This window comes from Coffea arabica, chromosome 4e, assembly GCF_036785885.1.
Source record: "Coffea arabica cultivar ET-39 chromosome 4e, Coffea Arabica ET-39 HiFi, whole genome shotgun sequence".
Classification (NCBI taxonomy): domain Eukaryota; kingdom Viridiplantae; phylum Streptophyta; class Magnoliopsida; order Gentianales; family Rubiaceae; genus Coffea; species Coffea arabica.
In genome coordinates, this window is record NC_092317.1 from 48678449 (window position 1) to 48702236 (window position 23788).

Genomic DNA, 23788 nt, shown 5'->3' on the forward strand with positions numbered 1-23788 from the left:
CTATTGCAAGTAGCTCCCCTTTAGTTTAAAAAATCACACCTATAAACCTCTATTATTAGCATTTCAGTAATAACATATACCCAATATGCTAAATTTGTCCTCAAAATTCCTAAAATACCCCTTTGTTACGGGTGGAAGGGGGAGGGAACTCACTCATGAATTTCTTTCATGCTGTAACTATTGCAAACAACGTAACTATCATCCTAACGAATTCAACAAACCAGTTCAACTTAATTCCCATTTTCTCACAATTTTGTTTGGCCCAAATTTAGCATTTCAATTGACCAATGTCACCATCCAAACTCTAATCCAAATGGCTGCAACCTGCTAACATAATCTAACCTATCAAGAATACCAACACGGAGCAACCAAAAGCACTATTAGAGACCACATCCATATCTTTGGTTGGAAAGAGAAGGTAGGAAAAGGAGTTGGAGAGAGATGGTAGGAAAAAGAGTAAGAAAGAGAGGAGAAGAGTTTGTTATGAAAGATTGGTTGTAGTTGTAAGGTCTTTTTGGTTTGTAGAAATTATACATAAATGAAGGATATTACAGTCATTTTATTGCATGAAGAGAAATTAGTATAATTATTCAAATTTGAAGGGAGGTGAGTGAAATTGTAGAAATCTCAAGGGAGGTTCCTTAAATTTTCCCTTAATAAAAAGCATATGACCCCTTAAAAAGCCTATGACCCCTTCTCCGGTTAAACTTGATTCTCCAAATAACGTTACAATAAATGTCCCGTAGTACTGCAAAATCTAGATACCACACAAGAGGGATGGCAAAAGACAATTTAACACATAAGATAAAAGCACTCATGTTTCACATATTTCTCTTTATAGAAGGACAAGAATAACACGAGGATAAAGTGAAAAAAGAAATCCTTGCACAACTCGCATGAGTGATAATTCACATCTTTTCAGGATTAACATACCTATTCAATATTCCCTTATCCATAACTTAGTGGGTAGACCTATTATACTTTTCTTAATAGACTAGTTGAACTGGGGCCTGACACTTGTGTGTCAGGTTGCCCAGGCTATCTTTTAGCTCGTTATGACTGGTGTTAATCAGCTGTTCGCATTAGTTTGTCTTTAGGGTGAATCAATTAATAACATAAAACATTGCTGCAGATTTTTTTTTTTTTTTTTTGATAAAACATTGCTGCAGATTGGATACAACAAATTTTAGCTTGTGTTTGTATTCAAGATGAATCAATTAATAACACAAAAGATCGCTGTAGATTGCATACAATAGAAGCATTTTTTTTATTTATTTATATACTGCTGTATATTTATACGTGTATATACAAGGGGAGTATTGGTGAACGAGTATGAGACATCCCAGATTATTGTATTTCTGCACTTCACAGATAATAGATTGCACCACAGCAAGATGATACACGCTAATCCAGTTACCCACTTGATAACTATTGTACTTCTGCCATGACTAAAGCCAAACAAAAGATCTTCCTTTGAAGTTGCTTTTTGCCATTCTCAACCAACCACTGGAATGCATCCAGCCAGGCCACATTGCACGCAAGTGGCAAGCACAAACCGCATGATATTCACATACACTATCTTTCCATAAGACTCTAATTTGTAATTAAAAGAAAAACAAAAGGAAAACAATATCCAAAAAGTGAACAGAACACCAACTGTTCAAACTACAAAAGGAACAACTAATCCTTTTCAACATGCTTTCTCTTTTAACTCTCAGAGACATTCCACCCAACTTTCCAGCAATGATTCAACCATAATCAAGCAAATACAATTGAATATTCAATTTCAAGTACTTTACATACAGCCAAAACTTCCTAAATTAGCACAAAGAAGATCCACAGAAAGTTCTGATAGTCATATTAAGAAAACAATCAACTATAACATGAACAATGATAAATGACCATGAAGAAACTACAGACCACAAAATTAATTGACTTGATTTCCAAAATTAGAAATTCAAAACCCTCCTGAATATGCTACCCAAGTAATTCAAAGAATCGTGTTAAGCTAATTGTTTCAATTCATTGCACCAGCATTCATCCTGAACATTCTACTTGATTAAATCAAACAAGAACACGATGGATCCTTTGTACCTAAATTTCTAAACCAAGCACAGAAAACTAAAGGAGCTCTAGTCACATAGAACCTCTACTCCAAGCAAAAACTCAAGATTGACAAGTGAACAAAATTGGCAAGCAAATTGCAACAGAAATCACTAAATTTATAAAACAAGAAATGAATTCAACAACATTCAGTTAGCATCTCCAATACCTCCATTAAAGTGAGGAAAAGCCGCGGGCAGCATCCTGAACCGGCTATTTAGCATCTCCACGTCTCTGAACAAAAGCATTGAAATGAAGCTTCAATTGCTCACAAGAAGGTACAGCCACCGAGGCAGAGCAACCTACGAAATTCTAATATCATGATCTTTCAACAGATCTAAGCATACATCGAAGTAACTTCATAAGCTCTTTCTGGAAGCTTCTAGAGGTTGGAGAAGCCATCCACGCCCTAACAACTTGATTTCCGTTAAAAAAAAAAAATTTGCCGGCAACAAAGCTTGAGATAACTGATCAAAAATTTGGAGAGAATGGAGGAGCAGAAAACCAACGAAGAAGGAAAAGAAGAGAATGGAGAACCGATAACAGTCGATCGTTTGTGGATCTGCAGAGAAACCAAGGGGGATTAAAATTGAAACTCGAGACACCAACAAGAAAATTTTAATTTTTTCCATCATATGTTTATTATTCTCAACATAAAGGGGGAAAAACCGTCTACTCATCAAAAATTCTCACCAAACCATCTGCAAAATAGTGCCGTCATTTTTTCCCAGGGTTAAAAAGACAATGAAAACCCTCGTCCACAAAATGTGAGGCCCGCCCACAACTCAAGGGCAAAATAGGGATGCGTGACCATCTTCGTCTTTTCACAACAGCCAACCATAATTCACCCCTCTTGCTGCAAATTCCAATTCTCCACTATTTCCTTGTTAGTTGTTGTCCCGTTTCAAGTAGTAGTATAGGAAATTAGGAATAGCAGCCTTGGCAGATCGATTGGTTCACGGAAAATAATTAGACAATTAGAACAACTTCTTCGAAACTTCCTATTGCTCTCTCTATTCTAAATTTCTAATGCTGGGTAGGCAGTTTCTATGCCAAGTCAAGCAAGAAGGTAAACTCTAATAAAGAGGCATATATTTGGTGGTGGCGCTGGTAGTTGGTTAGGAGACACAGCAGAAGCAGAAGATGGCGCTGGGTGACTCTATCGGACTTAAGGAAGAGCTGATCAAAAAAGCTTGTAATTTAGCCATGAAGGCTCATCTCAAGTCGCCAGAGAAGGCGTATATTTGGGAAAAGACGACGCGCAGCTCAACAGAAGCAGTCTGCGCCTTTCCTGGAACGTGGGCCGTGACTGATTGGTACAGTAGAATGCCTTTTGGGGAAACCAAGATCAATATTGCCTTGTTTCCGTCTCTCAAGAGTATTGGCATGGATGAGCTAGCTCTAGTAAATGAAGCTTTTTCTTCCAGATTTGAACAACTTTTATGCAATTCGCAGCTGGAGAGGGAGGTAATTCATCAGATTATGTTTGCTTTTTTTGGCTGCTGCTGTCTTTTTGTTAGATCATTAGCTTTCTCTACTGTTAACTGTTTTTGCTTTTAGCGCGGATATATCAGTAGACTCGATTTCCTATGTTGACCTGTGAAAAAAAAAAAAAAAAAACTGTTCAGGTGGAAAAAGCATTGTCGGACAGAAAGCAGATAGTGTTCGCCGGACACTCCTCAGGTGGTCCAATTGCCTCACTAGCGACCATCTGGTTTTTGGAGAAATACGTAAGGACTAACAATTACCAGAAACCGCCTTACTGTGTGACTTTCGGATCCCCCCTTGCTGGAGACAGAATTTTTTCGCATGCTCTCAGACGAGAAAATTGGGCTCGCTATTTTATACATTTTGTCACGAGGTATGACATTGTGCCTCGCGTCATGTTCTCTCCTCTTTCATCCATTGAAGCGGGACTGCAGCAAATCCTCCTCTACACAAGTTCAAAATCTCCATACTTTCAGAATGAATCCATTGGAAATTCCAGTGGTGTAACATCCTGTTTTATGGTTGTCATGAGAAATGCATCGGCTGTAGCTAGCCATGCTGCTTGTCATCTCATGGGATGCACAAATTTGTTGTTGGAAACTGTGTCCAGCTTTATCGAACTCAGTCCATACAGACCTTTTGGCACCTATATCTTCTGCACTGGAAATGGAAAATCAGTTATCCTTCAGAATCCAGATGCAATCCTGCAGCTGCTGTTTTATTCGGCTCAGCTAAGCTCTGAAACAGAAATTGCGCGCGTTGTTTATAGAAGCTTAAACGACAATTTGAGCTATGAAAATGATTTACAGGATTGCTTAGAAATGCAAAATGTTGTTCATTTGAACAATCTTTTGGAACTTCCTTTGTCTTCACATGCCAACACAAATGATGAAGCAGCACAATTGAACACTGTTTTGAACGATCTCGGCCTGGTAAGGAATACTTTCTCCTGGAGTGTTTAAATTTTTCAGCATTCAACTCATCTTACAATTTCGTATAACCTGGATTGCTTAGTTTGAGCTAAATTTCACGTGCTTCTTCAAATTCTAGAGTTCAAGAGCAAGGCTGTGTCTTCGTGCTGCTGGGGAGTTGGAGAGGCAGAAAATACAAAACCAAGTCAATATTGATTCCAACAGGGATAGCATACGAAAAGGACTAAACGAGATACAAGGGTACCAGACCAAATGTGAAGTGCGCAAGGTAGGTTATTATGATGCCTTTAAGCTTCAGAAAGACATAAACGACTTCAATGCTAATGTCAAGAGACTGGAGTTAGCAGGAATATGGGATGAAATCATCGAAATGTTAAAAAGATGTGAACTTCCAGATGGATTTGAGGCTAGGAAAGAGTGGATAGAACTTGGAACCATGTTTAGGCGGTTGGTTGAACCTCTGGACATTGCCAACTACTATAGACACTTAAAGCATGAAGACACAGGACCTTACATGGTAAGGGCTAGGCCAAAACGTTATAGATTTACACAAAGATGGCTCGAACATGCTGAGAAAATGCAAGCAGGATCGAGCTCAGAGTCATGTTTCTGGGCTGAAGTGGAGGAACTCAGAGCAAAGCCATTCGAAGAAATGAAGGAGAAGGTTGTCAGCTTGGAGAGACGAACATTGAACTGGATACACGACGATCATCTAAGCAGAGATGTTCTCTTTGAAGAATCAACCTTTTGCAAATGGTGGAGAAATCTTCCTCCCAAACATCAATCTGAATCTTGCATTGCAAGGTTGATGAACAACATTTAGAGAAGCCTTGTTCCTGCTTTGGCTTTCATCTTCTGCACTGTCACAAGTTAAGAAGTTTTTCTTCATCCTCCGCGTAGCACCCAAAAGTACATTATCCCAAAAAAGTGACATGTCTTGGTACTTAAATATATTGGCAAATGTTAACTTTTAATACTTTTTGCTCTTATCTTTAAAAATGGCTGTTGAAAATGGTTTTTACATCGAAACCATGGATATTGTTAAGCAAGAACAATTTCTCTGAACATTCAGAGCTAGAGCAGCCAATAGAGCTTATAAACACCACAAAGATTTAAAATAAAGCTCCCACTTCAGCCAAAAAACGAACATTAAAAGTAAATAAATTGGCTCATCTTATTTCTATTATTTTGGGAAACTTTTTATGTCGCAGGATCATCTCTTAACTTCAATCTCCTACAAATTATTTACCAGTCAAAGTTTAGATATGCCTTGTTTAGATGTAGCCATGCAGGGAATTTTAGGATGAAGGGTGTAAACATGGCTCGGCATCGCTGTCGCCTGTCAGGGACGCAATTGTTCAACAATGAATCCCCAAAATTGTAAAATATAATGATCAAATTGGCTTAGGAAAATATCAACTTTGCTCCTGGTCACATGAACCGCTGCGGGATCTTGATCCCTCGGCTGGATTGCTAATGGAATCTAGTTCTGTTTTTCACATCTCCTACTCCTTCCGCACACAGCAACTCCTTAACAAATATGGATAGCATCTAATCACGAAGCATTTACACGTTTCTTGGCCAGGTGTCGCCGTCACCAGAACAGCAGACAGAAAAATGCAGTGGATGCTTCATAAAGAATAAGAAATAAACTCACAATGCAAAATTTTCACAAAAATGATTTGTCAATAAACAAACCAAGAAACCTAGATGCACGAAGGGGAAAACGTATGAAGCTCTTCAAACAAATGGACTAAATCTTTGCATCATGTTTTCGTAAGACTCATTCCATTAACAAAAACTGCAACGACGAATGAAGGGCACCACAGTCAGCAAATTTATCCATCCAAGCCATTCTTAGGTGCTCCTGAGAACCAAACATCATGCATATGATATAATGCAAGTACAATTCCACTGGACCAAATTCCTGGCCTGCTGCCATCATAGAAAGAGATGCTTATATCTCCTCATCTCCCACATATTTGAAAATGTTCAACATTTTCCCCGAGAGATCAACAATGTAGGCTATAACCTGCAGCTTTGGACGCCTGAGTTCATCATAGAGCGTCAGGTAAGACTTGAATGAAACAGAATAAGAAGGGTAGATGGCTATTTTCTTGGTTTTAAAACTCAGAAAATAAAAATCCAAGTATATACTGGTCCATCAAACCGATACCAAAGCTTCTAAGCACGTCTACAGACACATGAATCAAAATGCACACATTAAACTTGACAATCTGCTCAAGGACATAGCCAGAGACAAACAAAGAATAGGAGGCAACTACTAATGTCGATGCTCCCACCCACTTACCCAGGAAAAACAGTAACTGATATAGCAACAATATGTGCTACAATGATGAGCCTCTAAAAAGAGACGAAGCAGATGTAACCAAGAAGATTGCCATTTAATATTCCAATACTTTGCTAACATAAATGAATGAACAAAGTTTATACAATAATCAACATACAGTAAAGGCAGAAATAGTGACAAAAAGAGTAAAGTTATCATCAGAAAGGTGCAAGAAAATGAAAGATAAGAAAATTTCTCTACCACTAATTTGCCGTCCTCCCCCCACTACCCACAAGCCTTGCTAAATTAGGGGAAGTCAACATCAAATAATTACACAACCACTAACAACCAGCAAAATACATGCATTCAAACTGGAACATCACCTTACTTGCAATATTGAACAGTGTGATATCCACAAAATGTCAACTAAACTGTCCAGCAATAGGATTTCAGCAGCAACAGCCAAAAGCAGATTCCATTTGAAATACCATTGCTCTGCAACGTAAGCAACTCTTCCCTGAGAGGCTAATCACATCAGCCTGTGTGTTGATGCGGATATACCGATTTCACATACCTAGTAATACCAGGTTATGGAGCAAGGGAATCCCCGATCAACCATAAGTTACACAATGTGGTCTTGAACACACCATTGGGAAGTAGGAGAGCAAATCTTTTCCATATCACTCATGCCATAGACACATTGATTGGAAAAATCTTTCTTCCACACTTATCAATCTCCATCATCTTAGCTATTTTGTGTCAAAACACCATTTCAAGGGGTAGAAGTACTCGAAGATATTTTTCCGGATATATTAATAGCCGTGTTTGCGAAAATTTAATTTTAACAGCATATAAACGGAAACAAGAAAGTATAATGACAATATGCAGCACAATCTGAGAATATTGAAGCCCTCTGAACCACTAAAATCTTTGCAATACCAACTGCTCCAAGCGGTTTTCAACACCTATATCATTTACTCGTTTCGATAAAATTTCAGCAAAATAAACAGAGGAAAGACTTGACTTTTCCCTTTTTTCTTTTTCTTTTTTTTGTTTTTTGTGGGGGGGGGGGGGGAGGTTGGGCAGAAGGGTAGATCAAGATCAAGCTTTTTGTTTTCCCCACTCTCTCCTACCAAACAACCAAAAGCTAAAACCTGTAATGGATTAATATACAGTAGTAATACTCTGAAGGTACAGCTGCCTCCAAGCATTTCTCTAATTGTGCCTAAAGTATTCCACACTAAAAGCAAATATCTCATGCACCAAAACCAAGGATAAACTCTTGGAAGTCCAAATATTTGCTTTGGGTCGCTAACAGAAAATAAGGAACAGGACACAAACACATATATAACTGAACAGGTCGCTACAACTAGTAGCTTACGTGGATATATTTTGAATTTATTTCATTGGTAACAGTAAATTAATCCAGTACACGAAAATTCACTCCATAAGCTGTTTTCAATCCAATATTATATGTTCAGTTTCTATACCACATTATCTATTCACATAATGAGCCTTCTACATTAGCACAAGCATCATAGAAATATGGATCAAAATCATTAAACCATATTAATACTCCTGTGCTTGAAAATCACTCCTATACCAACAACTAACGCTACTAAAATCAGAGTCTAAAATTATAAAGCCGAGTGATACTGCATGAGGGAGGGAGACGCAGCATACATTAAAGGGAAATAGACACTTTTCCTAAGACCTCGTTATCATGCTACAAGAACGACCCAATCGGTATGTCAGGCTGCCTCCATCCAGAGTTGCCTCCCCCTCAACAGGATCATAGTTATACTGCTTACGACAGCCAGGACAGCGCCCATCCTCCTCAAGAATCCTCTTGTGGCAGAAAAGACAAAGCCTGAACCCACAAGAACAAGGAAGAAAACTTGAATCAGTGAAGTCCAGATCCTCATAGCAGATAGGGCAAGATTTTGGTATGGATGCAGCATTCTTGCAACCCCAGACAGATCCACCACAGCCATAATGCCTATCTGAATTCATTGGGAAACTGTACTGCTTGGACAAGTTGGGCAAACTCTGAGGTCTAAAAGCATCGTCAGGCCTCCATGCACAGCAATTCACTGGAGCTCTCTGCACTGATACCCCATTCTCTGGCTTTTCTTTCGAAATATCAATACCAGAAACTGTCTGGTGATTTACATCTGACTGAGAGTCAAAATGGGCAATATTCTTATCCACAGGAGCTGTACCAATATGCAATTGCTGCTTCTCATCTGTAGCAGCCAAAGCATCAGCCACAGCCTCCCAATCATCCAAGCATCCATCCTCTCCATCTTCATCCTCTTCACTCATGCTTCCTGAACAACATCCACCACTGCTGCTACTACTGCTGCTGCTACTGCTCCCAGTGAAATTCGTACCGGAGTCATTGCCTCCCAGGACACTTCCAGTGTGGCTCATTGGGCTATTTGAGGGTGACTCCGAATCGCTGTAATGATGTACGGATCCACCATCATTCCCTTCCTCCACCCTTGGCCTTATTTCCAGCTTCTCTATGGCTCTGCCCATCCTATTGCCTGCAGTGGCCATTGGCTGAACAATAGTTCCACCATTTGATTCCTCCTTCCCACTCTTGTTCTTGACTATATAAATCCCAATTACCAACAGAAAGATGTAAAATTAAAAAAAAAAAACAAAAGATCAATTCATTTTGAATTCAAACCTAATAGCAGGCACGCTACTAGGGTTTTAGTACAAAAGATAAGAGCCTTCCGGATGTGAAAGCTACATGTAAAAGACATATATTTACAAACCTTGAGAGAGCCACTGCTCACGACGAGCATCGAGCTTGCACTGCTTCAACTTGGCAGACCGATTAACCTACAAATTCCCACCAAAAAAAATTTTTTTTTTGGTTTAAGAAAAAGATTCATTAAGCTAAAATGATTATTCAATTCCGTTATACAGATATAATCTTGAAAAAAAATAAAAACGTTCACAGGATGCAACAAAAAACCCATTAAAAGCATCCAATTTTCTCCAAAAAAAAAAATAATCTTGAAACAATATAAATAATCAAAAGATAGATACTCCTTAATTGAATCGGAATTCACCACTATGGACAAATTTGGCAGAATCGCATCCAAAATCAATATAAATGCAATCTTCAAAATTAACGGAAAAAAGGAGAAACCGATAACAAAATTTGCTCGAATCCAGTCAATAATCAACACAGGCAAATCAAAAATTCACCTGATTTGTTTAAATGATTGCATGCACGCACATTCATAATCACACATAATACATGTACATACGCATATATATATATATAATAATTACCCTCTTTTTCTTGGCGAAATCTTTGGCGTTAGAGGCAGCCGTAGGGATGTTGGAAGCGTTGGCAGCAATTGAATCAGAATGCATGGCTGAGTCGACTCGGTTATTCAAGGGCTAACAAAAACCCTAATTTGATCCCCAATAAAGAAAAAATATCGACGGAGAGAGAGAGAGAGAGAGAGCAGGAGAAAAAACAGACAATCGGATAACGGAAACAGCTCTCTCAGCTTCTATACAACTTTTTTTATCTTTACTCTTTTCCTTTTTTTTTATTGCCCTTTAATTCCAACGTGTGATTTGCCCAACGCGTCACCAATATATATAAGATTCCAGTGACAATTTTGCCCTTCATTTTTGCCTTATTTTCTGTATACAGGAACGTGGATGACGCGAAAATTAATACGGAATTGCGGCGAGGGTAATTTGGACGTGTGTGTTACGGTTTCAGACGGCCCCTAAGCGACGTCGCATACAGAAAAATGGGAAAGTTAAAAATTAGCTGAGTAATTAATTGGGAGCAAGGTTTTCAAAATTGGAACCCTATCTAAAATTGTTTCTGTGTTTGCAGAATCGATCATAAAATCAATAATAGATCCTACACAAAACATAAAGAGTACTCATACTAATAATTTAAGGTTTGCAATTCGCAAATAGAGCAATAAATAATTTAACTCATGTGCAGTCAATAGAATATTATCAATTAAAGTTAAAATTGTGCTATCTAAAAAATTTGTTGTAGTCTAAAATCAAAACAAAAATTTTGGGACTATATGTAACGTATTGTATTGCACGTGATCAAACTAAAAATCTTGTTTTTCTAATTTTTAAATCCAAACATAATTGATGGACAAGGTAGTTGGAAAATTTGACTTTACATGTATATAAACCATTTAAGTATTTTATTAATAAGATACTTAAACATCATTTAAGTATTTTATTAATAAGATAATTAAGAAGATAATATTTATCGATGACAACATCATTTGTTGTATGTAACAAAATTTAACTAAATTTAACATCATGTGTATGTAACTAAATATTGCATATGTAACAAAATATTTCAAGTATATCTTTGACTAAAAGATTAGTATACAATAAACAAATAATTGAAGAAAATTATGAGAATAGAAATTTATGACACAACATGTATTTTGGGTTAAAATTTACTTACCTGGGTGTAACAAAAATAATCAATTCAGTTCCAAAGAGTCTTCATCATGCTAATCTACCACAATAAAAGCCCCAAACAATAGCCCTAAATGATAATCTATGAAACATTATCTTCTTAATCTAATGAAATACATGGGTCAATTTTAAAGGTTTGCCAATTTTTGTGGGTAAGGAATTAGCATGAAAGATTTACATGAACTTAAAACCCTTCAAATATTGTTTCCAACACGACAAATGGCATTCAATTCCAATTTTTTTACACAAATTTATGGACAAAATACTAAAACTTTTATCACAATATTTTTAAATAATATGATCATATCAAGATCGTAGGAGCTTATAATCATACGATCGAAATCATGATTTTACCAATTTTACTTGTTTTAGGTAAAATTCCAATACTAGTAATAACTCGAATTGATAGCCATGGTCTAGATCGTAGGGTTGTAAATCATTGGGTCTCTCTTTTCATAGTGCAGGCTAGAGTAGGAATAGGAATAAGAGTAGATTAGGCTAACTATTACCGTCTAACAAAAAAATCAAGACGTTATCAACACAAGACCTAGACAAACCGATTTGATGATTTAATGAAAATTCACATCTCTCTTGAATAAATATCTTATCTTACATATATATAAAAATACAAGACTTTGCACCACATTGTTTCCAATACAAGACTGGGGGACTTTAAAAAATTTGTGTTGAAATTGTGGCGAATGTCAACTAAGCCCCTGAGTTTTGATTGCTTTGGCAATTAGTGCTATACTATTCATGGGCATTTTTGTCTGCCCAAGTGTTAAATGTCCACTAAGCCCTTCAGGGATAAAAGGAGGCCAAAATAGTTTCTAGGGTTAATCACATTTAATCCCCTTAAGGTATACTTTATTTCTCAGTTTACCCCCTAACCTTTAATTTTGCTCACTTAACCCCCTATAGGACAAAATTGCCCTTGCATTATTTTGACTTTTCATTTACCGTGTTTTCCTTTCTTTTATTTCCTTTTCTCTTTCTTCTTTATTTAATTCTTCCTCTTTCCCACAAAAATATTCACCTTAATGATTGAAATTAAAAAAGAGCAATTGCATAGATCTATCTTCTCCTTAAATGATTAAAAAAATATTCAAATCACTTTTCGAAAATACAATTTTTTTAGCCTTTCAATTCTTTTAATTTTGGGTTTTTCTCTTTCCTTTCTAGTTTCTCATTTTATTCTCAAGAAAATATCATAAGATGAAATTGTGACCTGATTAATAATCATCAATTGAAATTTGTGACACGTGGCATCATACAAAATTGAAATTTGTTTGGAAAGTGGAAAATCCTCGCTAGTGGTTTGGTGCCTTTTGTTCCCTTGCATCCTGGTAAAAACATTTCTTGCCATTCTTTTTTTCTTTATTTTTTTGCACCACGGACATATATACTGATCAGTAATTTTTTTTTTTAAAATTTTCAGCTTTGGTCCGAAAATAGAAAAGGTTTTGCAGTAAAATTTCTGTTCATTCCAGGTAATTAGTTTACCTCTGATTTGTATCATTAATTTGCTGAAATTTTTGTTAATATTATATGGGCCGATATTTTAAATATTTTAATATTAGTTTTATGTGCCTATATGTTTGGCTATTTACTCTTATGATAAGTTTTTGCTTATGCTTCTTAAGAAGATATAGCCGCGCTTTACTGGTTTTATGTGGTATTTTAAGGCATAGAAATATTAATAAAGTATATTTTAAAAAACATTCTTATTGGCCAAAAAATTAGTGATTTCCCCCCCAATTTATGCTTGGCCTTTCGATTTACCTTCTATGTACACTGTCTCATCTCCCAACCATGCAATTCTGTTTTTTTCCCAGAAAAAGGAGAGAATCAAAGAGGGGAAAGCACTATACATCTCCCCTCCCTACCCCTATTTGCCTTCCTAGCCAAAAACACGAAGAAAAACTCACACTTTCGCATCAATTTTCAGTCATTTGATGAATTTATTGTTGAGTTTTTCTAGCCTTTTTTTTTTCCCAAAATTGGCCTCCTAGCAGAAATGTTTGTTTTTTTTATTATTGATTGTTTTGTAAGTTTGAAAGAATCAAGAAGAAGCACAACAAAGTAAACATCCAGTGTCTAAGGTGTGTGATCATTTCTTACAATAGTAGCATGCTTTGTGTTTGATGATTTGCTTCTAAAGGTAGCTTTACCGCTACACTGGTTTAGTTTTCTGAAAATTTACGTGTCCCATTGTTATGGAGTATTAGATGATTTGAGAGATGTTCTTTAGCTTACTGTTTGGTCCTAAACAAAAATGATTTTACTTTTCCCTTTGTGTTTGTATGCTGAATGATCCTTTAATGTCTTGCAATGGCTCGAACTATCTTTAAATTTCATTGGAAATAATACTTTGATAGACCTAGAAACATTAATTTTGTCGATTGTTTTTTACTTTTACTGCATTGTCATGTTAGTGACTATCATAGTTAAAGAGTATTTCCCCAGCTTCTACTGTCTTGGTTCTAATTTTTCACATGTTATGGGGCTCAACAAGTAGAATCTGCACTCAAATCACGATTTGTTTGATATAATTTGGTTTCTGCTTAAATTTTGGTTTTAGGAACTGGTCATGCACTGATTAATTCCTGGCACAAATAAGCACTTCTGAGTTCCATACCTTGGTTCATTGAAAGGGGATTGTTCAATGGACGGATCCTAACTTGGGGGTACAGAGACTTTTAACATACCTCAATCTTCAATTATTTTGCAGCTTCCTTGTTATATTAGTTTCTCTAGTTTTGCACATGGACATGGACATTGCTTTAATTACCCTACTGCTATAATAGTTTGCTCATGAACATGGGCAGTGTTTGGAAAGCATAATTGGTGGGTTATTTGAAATTTTAAGAAATTAGCGTTTGTACTGTGTAAATAAAAGTGGTGGGGTTATTTACTGTAGACTTCCGACATTGGATTCCTTAGTGCAGCCTTTTGCACTAAAGTCATGCAACAATTCATTCCCTCACGTGGCAACTGCATTTTGACGGAAACCTGCAATAAAAATGACCGTTGGTTGAGGAGTAAAGCCACAGTAAAGGCATTTACTCCTGAACACAGCACAAAGGCTAGAAGTGCTCCTCTGTTCGGGCCTCTCTTCACCATTTTCATCTACCAACAGACGGGAAAGACAGCTGCAATAAAACCCAGCTTGCAGAGACGTCCGGCAAACAAGATCCTTGACTGCGTTTTGAATCTGAAGGTGTCGCATTTCACCCTGCCGCGGTCGACGCTACCAACACCCAAGCGGAATTTCTTGCTCCGAGGCCATTCCACGTTCTCCCTATCTACTGCGGCAGGTACAATTCCCTCGAATTTTTGGATTTAGCTGCAATTTACATTCCATAAACCTGCCTTGATCTGTCTTTCTAGTTGTCCACGGCTTCATCAGCTGATTATCTCCCTTGGACACCTGATTTTGTGTTGGGTGTGTGCGAAGAGTAGATTTCGTTTATGGTAGATTAAAATCTACTTAGGATTAATTGAACCCGAATCTGAATGAATGGTGGAATAAAGCTGCTCTGGCCTTTCAAATTGGGAGGTTATGAGCATTAAAACTGGATTAACTGGATATATTGCAAGCAAGGAGATTTATTGTCTTTGGGCTTTTTTCTTATCATGGAAACAAAAAATTTAATGGGGAAAATAAAAAGATGGACAGAAGTTGTTTAATAAGTTTTACCAAAAAATACAAGGGATTTTCACTGCTTAGTTGCATTGGCCTTTGGCAATCAGTTTTGGTGCTTTTTTCATGGTTTCTTTTGCTTTCTTTCCAATTAAAAAGGTTTGCCTCATAACGCACAAGGATTGGACAAGTGTGATAGGAAACATAAAAGCAAAATATACCGGTCTGCTGTAAAATTTATAAAGTATTTAAAGTTAAATGTTTAAGCGTCTGGATGCCCAAGGCAGTAATATGCAAAACATTACTGATAATGAGGCAACGAGTCCCTGGATTAATACTCTGAAGTTAGCAGCAAGTTACTTGTCCTTGGCATTGACCATTCATGTTTATTATTGAATAATAAACTCATACTTTAACGTAGTATAAGTTGTTTAATGGGATGCTACTTCATAAATGTATAACTCAGACAGTATATGAAGGCCATGAAAAAATGGTTTTGAAGAAGAATTAAAATTGGACATATACTTGAAAACAAAAGTTTACATGAGTAGCCCAGAGAAAAGAATCTTTACATTTTGAGTCTGACCCAGAACAAAAGAAAAAAAAAAGGACTAGGATTTGTGCCTTTTCAACAAAGAAATTGTATCAGATTATACGGAATACATAATCCTGCACAGTTATAGATGCTTGAATTCATAACTTTTGGTTCTGTTGTAAGTCTCATTTGATGAGGTTAGATACATGTCAATTAGCTCATAATGTTATTGTTAGGAGTTAAAAACATGTATTATTGTGGGCTGCTAATTTCCAGAATTAACAGAAGCATGGGATTTTTTGTTGATCAATGGAATTTGAAAGCTAACACGCTGGGAATTTGTTTGGATGCAAACTCCCATTTGCTGTTTGGATGCATATTTTTTGCAATAAGTTAATAATTTTACTGTCCAGCTGCTGCCATTTCGATTGTTCTGAGGCAGTTCTCTCTTCGGTTATGACCGCTGAGAAGAGGAAGAAGCCTTCTTGCGATTGTATGTTCTTTCTACGCTGTATTAGAAAGTAATTTTCGCAGCATATTCATTGGTTAATAATACTTTTTGTTCGAATTTTGAAGCCTCACCTGTTAGCTGTACGTCCGATTGCTCTACCCGTTCGTCAACTGCATCCAACAACTTCATCAAGTGCCTTGAGGTCTATTTTGAGGCAAGTGCCTTCGTTGAGTTCCTTCTGCACCTGTTTTTGCTTTCACTATTGATTGTCCAGATCTGTTTCCAAACCACTTTAATTCAATTTCTGTTATCTCAGTCCACTGCTAACTGTTTTTCCCCATCAAACTTAGCAAATGGCTTCTAGGATACACTGGACTGATGCAATGGATGAAGCTTTCCTCACAGCCTACGTCAGTTTTCGGGAAAATAACGTTTGGGACAACAGGAAGTCGCTAGAGACCAACTACGACATGTTGGCAGCCCATTTGGCGAGCAATGACATAATGACTGTGACTGGCCAGCAATTGCAGACCAGATTCTATCACATCAAGAAGAAATGGGACCTGTTCTGCAATCTGCGTGGGATTTCATCAAAAATAGAGACCGGGGTTGGGTGGAGTGAGGACAGCTACTGTTTCACTGCTGATGATGAACATTGGGCCAACTTGGAGCAGGTATGGACTTGTCGCTTCCTTGACTTCTGTTAATTGAATTTCTTTGTACTTCAGATTTGAAAGGTGACTTCAGATTCCCTATTGAACTAAAATCTGAGCACTCAATCTTGTTTAAACTGCACTTGTTATTCTCACTTGTGTCTAATCCTTGATGCCTTTTCATCCTTGATTTTCCGGTGACTTAATCAATTTTTATATGCTGACTCCACTTGTTATTCCGTCTTATTTTCAATCCTCGAAGTCTTTTGATGAGTTAATCTTGTAGCTCAGTCATTACAATTACCTTATTAGATTGAATGATGAAAAGAACCTGTAATTTGGTGCACAACTACATATTCAATTCTGAATAGAACTAGATTTGGGTTATAAAGAGTTATAAGGGGAGGTTCCTGAATAATATAAGTATTTTCCTTGTTAAAATAACTTGAATATTTAGAGTTTTCAGTAAGCGCATGAAATTTTCACTTAAAAAAAATTACAGCTTCAATGAATTCGGATCCAACTCGGGTTACATCCCTTTTCATGAAACTCAAAAGTTAAACAATTTATTTGTTCCATCTATAACATCCCTTTTCATAACTGCATGGGCCTATCCTCGCAAGAATTTATCCTTAGTCTCAAGAATTTAACAGGCCTGCTTTAATTAAAATTTGGTGCCTTTTAGTTGCTTTGATGCCTTTTAGTTGAGACTAAATTTGGTGTCTTGTATTTGTTGTAAAGTACAAAGGAGGAAAAAATAAAGAGTTGTTTATAGGAGAAAATTTAGTACTTGAATATTTTGCTAAACATGTTTAGTCAAATTTGTAAATGTTATATATATATATCCAATTCTGGATAACCTTTTCTGAAATCAAAGTCCCTCTGTTCAATTAATATGGTCCGTGCAGATCTTTTCCTGCAAAGGTTGTTACTTGTTGGGACCATTACCAACTGTAACTTTGAATTTTGAATGTTGAATCTTGATCAGGATTGTCCTGGTTTATTTATTGGCAGAGTAGATAATTTTAATATCTCACCTCAGCTATGATCTTCCTCAATCCTTCCAAGTTCCAGCATTCGGGCATGGCATTTGTACTTTTGTTGATTTGACAACTCACATAATTGTTTGGACATTCAATCTGTAAAATAATTTCAAGAATTAAAAATCTTATACAAAGACACGTTTGAAAAAACAAAGAAAACAAGAAAGCAAATTTCAGAGATGCATGGAATATTTCATTATGAGCTTCTCAAAGCTTATCGCCAAAGTCACACCAGAAGCAGCAGAACTTCTATGAACTTTAGAGAGCAATATGAAGAAATTTCTGAGCCATTCGAAACTTGAAAATGACCAATTCTATTCTATTCAGTGCCTGCACTGCTGATGTCAATTATAATGATACTAATGAATGGCCTTCTGATAAAGTGATGAGTTAGTACTGTCCTGCCTCTATCTGCACATCCCAATTTGATATCCACACATCTTTGCTATTTTACTCTCGTTTAAATTGTTTTTTTTTTTGCATAGACAGCTGCAGTGCCAACCTTTTTTTATCTAATCTTTCATGTTCTTTCTTTTCTCCTTTCTTGATGTGCTTTTTTCGATGAATTTGACTTGTCGATTAGTGCATTTCCTTCAATTGGTGAAATGGGATGCTGATTATTTGGTTGATTTTGGTTTTTATGGCTCCACTTATTGAAATTCTGATCATTGTCGATGAAAAAAGTTGTTTCTTTTTTTTATTCATCCTCATTTTAAGTCTTTCTTGCTGAATTTGCTTTTTTACGAGTGTGTTTTGGAGGCTTGGTTGTGTTTTCTGTTTCTTCACAAAGTAATCAGGTGTGGCTTTGGATTCTTTTATCCTCTCTGTATGGGTTATATTGGAAGTAAGATGTAATAGTAGCAAATCAAGGCAGCATTAGTGAGTAAATTTATAAATCTAGGTTCTTTGTTTCCATGATATGATTTACTTGAAGTTGGATTATCCTTCGCTTAGTTGACCATTCTTTTCTGGGCATTGAGATTAAATGGATTAGCTTTGATTGGATTATTTGACTGCAAAATGTGAAAATTGCTCGGCTTAGCTGCTGGTGATTTGTCATTCACAACTCTTTGTTTAATATACAGAAATATTAGCTATCGACAAAGTTAATTGAATTACCATTTTCCTTGTTAAAATAACTCGAATCTTATAAAATATTTTCCTTGTACACTATCAATTCCTGTGTGCTGACTTCATATTTGCATTTCACCAGACCAATGCCTCGTACGTTGACTTCAAAAAAGAGAATTCATGCTACTGGTACGATCGGTTGACACCTTTACTGCTTGGAAGACATGCCACAGGCAGCCGTGCCCAGTCTGCAAGCGAGGTAGTTCCATCGGAACCGCCTCGCCGAGAACGGTCCAACACTGCTGCTAAAAATCGGAAGGGAAAAGGTAAAGCCTCTAGTTCGAGGGTGCCTACTCCGGTGAACGTAACAGCAGTTGAGGATGACGACGACGTCTACTATGTTCCCCCAGTTCCTGGTGCAGTTGGAGGAAAACGGTCAGCCTCAAGCCTAGGAACCAGTGGTGAACCTGAAGGGAGTAGAGGTTCAAAATCGACACGATCATCTACTGGTCTTGAGGATGCTATAAGCAAGATCGGGAATTACACCGACTTCGTTCTTGACGACAGACGGAGTAGGTCGGAGTTCGACTCCGTCTACGGCATAATGCAGTGCCAGGATGTGATCACCTCAATGGAAATTCCGGACGCGTGGAGACTTGAAGCTAACTGTCACTATGCCAAATATGAGAACGAGGGTGAAAAGATTATTTTTCTTAGAGCTTCTGCAGCCGATCGCTACGGCTACATCCTCAAGTTGATGAAGGAAAAAGGCTTGGCCTAAGAACACTTTATGTGGCATGCCAATTATGTGGAATGTTTGTACTATTAAAGTACATTGTGGATGATTGTACTTGTATAACGTGGTTGTTTGTGGATTACTTGTCCATTTTTTATTAGAGATATTTGGTTCCCAATAATTATGTGTAATTTGTTTCTTCGTGATTGTGCATAACACTTGCTTGTCCTTGATGCTAATTTCATTAACTTCTCATGAAGCATATTAAGCGTCTTAGATTGTTTTCCTTGATCAAGTTGCTTCCAGCCATCTTCACATTGATGTTGCCGACAACGCGTATGTCATTTATGTCTAGCAGGTGATATTTTTTTAGTTCTTACAGTTGAAGTGCCTTAGCGTGGAACTCACCTGCCCAATTTTTTGCAGGTCATAAAGGGCATGTTTGGAGCACTTACGCCATGAATCTGATTGCAAGGCATGTGGAGAGAGGTATTCGTCTGTAGTCTGGGGCTCTGAGATGTTTTTTAAATCTGTCAAGGATTAGTTAATGCCTGGCTGTTCATTGTTCCTTTTCTCCTTGTGATTTGTCTTGGGAATTGAAGGAAATGGCTCTCAAGCATAAGTTATGATCTTTTGATAGAAGTTAACTTGGTTGGCATTGAGCAGCGTCAAACTTCTGTTTTTGAAAAGATTATTATTATTGCTTTTAATGTTTGGAGGACTTATTTATGGTGAAACCAGTAGCTCAAGTTTCCTTTTTTGGTGCTGACTGATTTAGACATAACAGGAAGCGTTTGGAAAGTATATGTGCATAACATTTGTGATAAGTAATTGTCATTACACTTCTCATATTCCTCCTTATTGCTTTGTACGTGTGAAATTCTTTTGAATGAAGAAAAATGAGTACCTATTACTTCCAAAAGTTGAGATAATTTCTTATATCATGCTCAATGCTTCCAATTTACGAGTGAGTTTAATATGTATTTTTGTATCCAATTTGTAGTCAACCACAACCAACATCTGATCTGCACAATCTTGTAGAGATTTATTGTTCAATGGTCTCCTTTTCTTTTCAGCATATGGTTTGAAGTTTGATGGTCCCATTTGAACCAGTTGGTGAAGGACACGCCCTCAGCTTAACCATACATTTCCTCCTTGTCCTAATTCGTTTGCTGAAAATGGTAGAGGAGAAATACGTGTTTTATTGTACCGTCGCAAGGTCACTTTTACTTACTGCGAATCGAGTTGCTTTTTAAGTCTGCCGGGTCAAAATCCATCCATCGCCAATTGATTAAACCGGAACCAAAACTAAACCAGCGGTATTGTGCAATTTAGTGCAAAATTTTGAGACCAATCCAATAATTTATCACAAGTATATTAGTTAGTCCTAAAAGAGTTGTTTAGTTTAGTTAGTACTAAACACTCTAAAAGTTTTTTGTCAGTAAGCACTAAAAGAGTAGTAGTGCATATAAAAAGATACACATGCGAGGAAATTCATGGCAATAAAAAGGTATTTTAACCAACTTATGAAAGTTGGCAATCCCCCGGTTGAGAAAAATAGAGAGCCTTCATGTATATAAGGAGAAGAACTGGAGTAAGAAGAAACTTCTCTAATTTTCCTATAAAAAAATTCAAAGGGAAAGCCCTGGAAAGAAACCAAAAAATTTAAGAAACAGAAGACAGAGGACTACTGCAATTGAAGGACAAGCACATGGATTTGTGCGTTTGTGACTACTTTTACATGGCCAATAAAAAATGTCTGTAAAGTTAACTTTTCCGTATGTTTCCTCTTTCAATTTTCAGGGATGTGTCGTGTCGTCAGACGAGGGCCATAAATTGCGGAAATACATGTGCTTTAAAGCATTCCAATTGCATGTAATATCTCATGAAACGACAAAGTGGAAATTGTGGTGGAAGTTCTCTAAAAACTCCTATGCAGATCAGCCATCCCCCGCAATAAATACATTTAAGAAGTGCAATTCTCTACAATAAGAATTGGCCTGCAATTCTCTACGCCAAAAAAAAGAACGAAGAGGATAGAAGACAGAGCGTCAAGACGAAGTGGCGGCCTTGTCGAGAATTGTTAACGTGGTAGCTGTGTGCGTGTGGCAACCGGAAGCTACGTGCGTGCTAGTGGAAGCGAGGTAAATAGTAGACAGATGTTTTCAGTTATAAAATTGCAATCTAAATTCAATTTCTGTGGTATTTGTATCTTTTGTATGGTAGCCGTTTATACTCTTACTTAATGCATTGTACGAGTTATTTGGAAAGTAATCGTTCATCATATTTTACCGCTTCAAAGTGATAATAAATATTTTGAGGTGTTACGAATTGAAGTAACCTGGTGAGATATGTTTTTTGAGATAGTACGGACTGGAATTAGTTTCGCCTGGATTGTTGTTTTATATACTCTCACGTAATGCATTTTTATATTTATATTAATATACATAATATTAAATATACATTTATACATATTAATTACATTTATATTAACATACACAACAAATGTGTATACACTCGTAAAAGTAGTAAAAAAATATATAAAAAATAAAAAACTTATATGTTATGAAGAATAAAATTTTACAAAAATTGAAAGATAATAAATGTGTATACTTATATATGCGTATGTATTTGTAGAGAGAGAGATAATATTATTATTATTATTATTCTGTTTAAATTGATCTGAGCTTGGATGATGTATGGTATTGGAATTACAAAAGGTTCTTAAGATGATGAGTATTTCATGAAACTTGACGTTTTCTGCCAAGAACTTCTCTAATGATTGCCACCTATCATTTTAGTACTACTAATTCAATATAATTTTAAGGGTTAATTGCAATTTTTCCCTATACTAAACTATCAATCTTAGCATTTGAGTAGACTTTGATTAATATTTGTAACACATTGCTTAAATTGATTGAATATCAGTAAATTTTGATAGTTGCTTTCGAATTAAAAATCTTCGGTATCCCTAAATTGTAGAACAAAAATTATAGTGAACAAATGTATGCTGAAATCTTATTTACCAAATAGTAAACAAAAATATAATTCAACTGACTTGAAAAATGTGTCACCAAAGGAAGGGATAAGGTACTAAATTGTTAAAATTGATTTGTTTTTGATACAAAGTAGAAATAGTAAAGCGTGGTTTGCTTTAGCAGAATTGGCCGCGAAAAGGGTTGCTGTACTACCAAAAGCGTGATGCAGCGTGTATATATGAATGATTCTAAAGCCCCATGTCTGTAGAGATAAATGAAAGAATTATAAGACGAAAGAGTGGCACTTTAGTTTAGGCCGGCATAGATTTGAGAATTTGGGCTGGATCCCTTCTTTTTCCTTCCTAATCCAAGATAGAGAGAATCGAAAAACAATAATCATTTTTTGGCACCAGCAAATATGTGGTGCTTGAGCCTGAAGGCAGCAGGAGTTATGGTGCTTCTGGATCCTCAGGTTGTCAAGGAGCTTCAATCTACAAAAAAACTGCAACTGTTTACTGGGCTTTGAGCTACACTTGGCCCAACATAATTATTTATGCCTGCATATCCATATGCTCCTTTTCTTCCATTTTTTGTTGCACCCCAAAATTACTTATATAATATATTCATTTATAATTTATACATTTATAGTAATATTGACCCTTATATAATTTATTTATACTCAAAAAAATATATTTATATTATGTATTATAGTAATAGATAATATAATACAATTATAATATATTTATAAGAGTTTTATATAAGTAAATAAATATATTTATTTATAATTATTATTATTATAAATGCATAAATGTATATTTATATAAAAATATATAAATTTTAAATCACAAATATATTAATTTATTCATTTATAATTATATATATTTATAATAGGGTAAAAAACAAAAAAGCCCCATGTGGTTAACCTAATACATAGAAAAGCCCCCCATGGTTTCAAAATATACAACACGACCCCTCATGCTTTGAACTAAATTGTAAAGGTAACGGAATCCGTTAAACTTAACGGAAATGGACAAAATGACCAAAATGCACTGATATAAATAAGCAAAAGACAGCTCAAAAAAATCATTTGTTTTAGTCTCTAAATAGAGAGAATTGAGGATTAAGGGGTAGAATAGGTATATTTGATAAAAACTTGTCATAAAAAAAAAAATTTTAGGTTCCAATAAGTCATTTCCGTTAAGTTTAACGGATTCCGTCACCTTTATAATTTAGTTCAAAGTATGAGGTGTCGTATTGTATATTTTGAAACCATAGGGGGCTTTTCTGTGTATTAGACTTATCACAGGGGGCTTTTTTGTTTTTTACCCTTTATAATAATATACAAAAATAGTAGATTACAATATATTTATA

At 36.1% G+C, this 23788-nt stretch overlaps 3 protein-coding genes across 4 annotated transcripts; 2 read left to right on the forward strand and 1 right to left on the reverse strand.

The window, feature by feature from the left end:
* The first annotated feature begins 2877 nt into the window (after positions 1 to 2877).
* On the forward strand, positions 2878 to 5499 carry LOC113738521 (protein EDS1-like). The gene is made up of 3 exons (XM_072048072.1): positions 2878 to 3570; positions 3732 to 4523; positions 4642 to 5499. Exons 1-3 carry the CDS (start codon positions 3247 to 3249, stop codon positions 5344 to 5346), a joined length of 1821 nt encoding a protein of 606 aa, XP_071904173.1. The 5' UTR covers positions 2878 to 3246; the 3' UTR covers positions 5347 to 5499.
* A 2662-nt stretch (positions 5500 to 8161) lies between these two features.
* On the reverse strand, positions 8162 to 10414 carry LOC113740409 (uncharacterized). The gene is made up of 3 exons (XM_027268033.2): positions 10126 to 10414; positions 9600 to 9666; positions 8162 to 9428 (listed from the first exon to the last, which is right to left on the reverse strand). The coding sequence occupies exons 1-3, from the start codon at positions 10207 to 10209 to the stop codon at positions 8521 to 8523; spliced, it is 1059 nt and encodes a 352-aa protein (XP_027123834.2). The 5' UTR covers positions 10210 to 10414; the 3' UTR covers positions 8162 to 8520.
* Positions 10415 to 12949: 2535 nt separating this feature from the next.
* Positions 12950 to 19620, forward strand: LOC113741142 (uncharacterized). 2 transcript variants are annotated; one of them, XM_072048076.1, is made up of 5 exons: positions 12950 to 13409; positions 14228 to 14624; positions 16062 to 16150; positions 16287 to 16610; positions 18846 to 19620. In XM_072048076.1, exons 2-5 carry the CDS (start codon positions 14273 to 14275, stop codon positions 19482 to 19484), a joined length of 1404 nt encoding a protein of 467 aa, XP_071904177.1. In that variant the 5' UTR covers positions 12950 to 13409; positions 14228 to 14272; the 3' UTR covers positions 19485 to 19620. The 2 variants fall into 2 exon arrangements, with proteins under 2 accessions (XP_071904177.1, XP_071904178.1); XM_072048077.1 differs by lacking the exon at positions 12950 to 13409 and adding an exon at positions 15899 to 15978 and having other exon boundaries at positions 14485 to 14624.
* Positions 19621 to 23788: the final 4168 nt, after the last annotated feature.